The sequence below is a fragment of the Poeciliopsis prolifica genome, unplaced genomic scaffold (assembly GCF_027474105.1).
Source record: "Poeciliopsis prolifica strain line A6 unplaced genomic scaffold, Auburn_PproV2 SCAFFOLD028, whole genome shotgun sequence".
Taxonomy (NCBI): Eukaryota; Metazoa; Chordata; class Actinopteri; order Cyprinodontiformes; family Poeciliidae; genus Poeciliopsis; species Poeciliopsis prolifica.
The window spans coordinates 4,320,483-4,323,411 of record NW_026562403.1 but is presented as its reverse complement, the minus strand read 5'-3'; the positions used below and the strand labels follow the sequence as shown (position 1 = coordinate 4,323,411).

The following is a 2,929-nucleotide window of genomic DNA, read 5'->3' as shown; positions in this document are numbered from 1 at the left end:
TGTAATGAACAAACTTAGTCTTCTATTAATAAAGCATCCTGGTTTTTGCTGCTTTTCCTGAAACTAGCATGAGCACAACAGTTAAAATCTTGTTTGCCAAGCGAGAGAAAAAAAGTCATTTTCCAGCAAATATTTGAACCATATTTCAGAAGTATATTCTGTTTTCTTGACAAAATGAAAGCATAGTGAGTTTAATATCAAGATTATCCTGAAGTCAAGTGTTTCTTTTAATGGAACTCTATGAAGTGATTGTGAACAATAAACACAGGTGTCTGTTCAGATGATGTTAACAAGGACAGACAACATGAATTGCAGCTGCCCACAAATCTGGGAAAAATTATGAGACAATATCCATCATTCTATAGTCAAAATATATTAGCAACAGGTAGAAATTCTTTAAGATGGTGACTAACTTTTATAGGAAGTTACCCAAGTAAAATTCACTCGCAGTGAATTTTACTTGGTTATTTACAGAACCTGTAAATAACCTTGGTGCCAACTCTCAGATGTCTTGGTAAGCATGTTAAGTGGTAAGTATACTGCAACAGTTAGAAAAAGTAATACCTCAAAATGGTCTTCAGTATTTAGCAATTACCTTTTAAATTAGTTTAATTAGATGCACTAGTTCTAGACGTACTAGTAGCGATGTTAATATTTGTCAAAATTTGCATCTTACATATCTGACATTTCGAACACAGTTCCTTTCAAGTTAGCTTTTGCAGAAAATATTGGTTGTCAGAACTTCACAGAACGGAAATAATCTTTTTGGTAATGCTACTGCAGTTCAAGAAAAAGAAACATTCAAAAATATGAAAGTAGTTAATAATAAACACTCAAAATAACAGTCATAAACTAATCCAATGAGAGTAATAACTGCTAAATGAAACCAAACCTTAACTAAATATTTTTCTTTCTTCTCCCAGAAAGCCTCAAAACAAACTTACGATGATGCTGATCTGTCAGATTGAGCATTTATTTTTTTAAAAAGGTGTGTAAATGTTAGGCTTCAAAATACATCCATTGTTAGCTAAGACCTGTCTCTGGAGAGTCTAAGACAGGTGTTTGTTTCAGTATAATTTCTAAATCTGAGCAATGTTGGTATTGTGGTTCAGGTGAGTCCGCCCAAGTAGATGAGGGGAGTTTGTTAAGTCGGTCTGAAGGAAAAGTGATAATTGCTGTATCACTGAAGATGTCTATCAGACGGGAAGGACAAGGCAGAAGTCTCTCTTCACACAAATCCACAGCTTTGCAGATGTAGCTGTAATCCCGCTTCAATTCCCTCTCGATGGTCCTGCAGGCAAAAGAGGAAAGAACGTCATCTTATCTCTGCCATCATTTGCAATATGGTCTCACTTCATTAATTCCTGGTACACACCTCTCTCTGATGCCGCTGAAGCAGTTTCCGATGATCGCAACCAGAGACAAACAGTGTGGGTTCCAGTTCTGCCACAGCAGATTGTTGTAAAGGGCTTTCCCACAGTGCATTAGATAAAATATGGTGGGCTTAGAGGCCAGGCGCTTCCCCTCCTTCACAATACAACAAAATAAGACGTTGTTTCTTCCATACAAATTGTTATTAAGTTATGATAAGGTGCAATAGCTGTAAATGTTGATGTCTGCCTAATCTACTACTATTAAAGTATTATTATAAATTACAGGCTGACAAATAGAAAACATAAAAAAGCTGACTGGATCTGTGATTTGATTCAGCTAAGTAGTAAAATATAATGCAGCTATCTTTAATATACATCCAACAGTGTCTGTTAGATGTGCAAGTCTGAACAAATAAAATGCATAAGCAGAAAAAAACTAACCTCATTTTCTGTGAGCACAGTCAACCCCAGCTCTCTTAAAATGTCCTTTTCTGCGACAGAGAATGCAGGATCATAAAGAGAGCAATCCTTCAAGGGAATCTACACAAAGAAACAGCAGCATACCATCTTAGATTAAAACACAATTTAATAAATCTGAGGTATAGCGCGGATGAAATTGATTCCCTCACATGTCCTGCATCCAGTAGCAGCAGCAACATGGCAAGCTGGTAGCGGGCTGAGACACACGAAGAAAAGCAGCCAAGGCCATAGCACACACACTCCAGCTGCTGGCCTCCTGTCGCCTCTGTGTCCCCGTCCTCCTGGCCTTCAGTCTTTACACTGTCTGAAGGTCTTGATGGGGATGTTGAAACTAGAAGCTGATCTAAAGACAAAATTTTCATCAGGGTGCTACCAAGATCCTTCAAGAACAAGGGTTCAGTCCCTGATAGAAGTATTCATTCCAACTAAGCCCTGGTTTGTTCACTTTATGAAATCCTCCAAAGCGCGCTTAAGTTTGTGACTGAATGTGACAATATGTGAAAAGGCTCAAGGGGAATAAATACTTTTGTAAGGCACTGTAAATACTTAGCTGTGCACAACACTTACTTTTCCACTGTTGCCAAAACTCTTCAGCTCTCAGCTCAGACCTAAAGGAGGACAAATAAAAGCAGTTAATAGTGTGTGATGCTAATCTGCTGAACTTCGGAAAGATTTAATCTCACAGATTCATTTCTTACACTGTATCTCGGATCCGTCTGACAAGTTTCTCAACATCCAGCTGCTCCTGAAGACATACAGAGGGGACTTGTTGGCGAGATCGAAATTTCCTTGATGCACCTTTTCCCCGTCGAACCACCTGCCACTCTTCTACAGAATCCGACGACATGTATATATTACTATGCAGACATATATTCAGGAATGTCATAAAAGGTATATTTTATGATGCATATTTTTATTGCAATCGTTGTCTGCTGGAGAGCGCATAGCCTGGGAAGCTGCCAGCACGAGGGATTATTTTGAGAACGACACAGAAGTTCCTCTTCCGGGGTCACGTCATTTTTTATTTTTTTTTTCAATTTAAAATGATAGTCAACAAATCAAAGGAGGCGCAAAAT

General features: G+C 38.2%; 1 protein-coding gene across 1 annotated transcript; it reads right to left on the bottom strand.

The window, feature by feature from the left end:
* Positions 1 to 209: 209 nt before the first annotated feature.
* On the bottom strand, positions 210 to 2,821 carry srrd (SRR1 domain containing). The gene is made up of 6 exons (XM_055048819.1): positions 2,552 to 2,821; positions 2,421 to 2,461; positions 2,003 to 2,196; positions 1,815 to 1,913; positions 1,376 to 1,527; positions 210 to 1,291 (listed from the first exon to the last, which is right to left on the bottom strand). The coding sequence occupies exons 1-6, from the start codon at positions 2,737 to 2,739 to the stop codon at positions 1,024 to 1,026; spliced, it is 942 nt and encodes a 313-aa protein (XP_054904794.1). The 5' UTR covers positions 2,740 to 2,821; the 3' UTR covers positions 210 to 1,023.
* Positions 2,822 to 2,929: the final 108 nt, after the last annotated feature.

Coding starts and splice junctions, on each gene's coding strand:
- srrd (XM_055048819.1), bottom strand. CDS start 2,739: ATGACATTCCTGAATATATGTCTGCATAGTAATATATACATGTCGTCG. Junction 2,197..2,420: donor GTTTTGGCAACAGTGGAAAA/GTAAGTGTTGTG, acceptor TTTTGTCTTTAG/ATCAGCTTCTAGTTTCAACA. Junction 1,292..1,375: donor TTCAGCGGCATCAGAGAGAG/GTGTGTACCAGG, acceptor TTTTGCCTGCAG/GACCATCGAGAGGGAATTGA.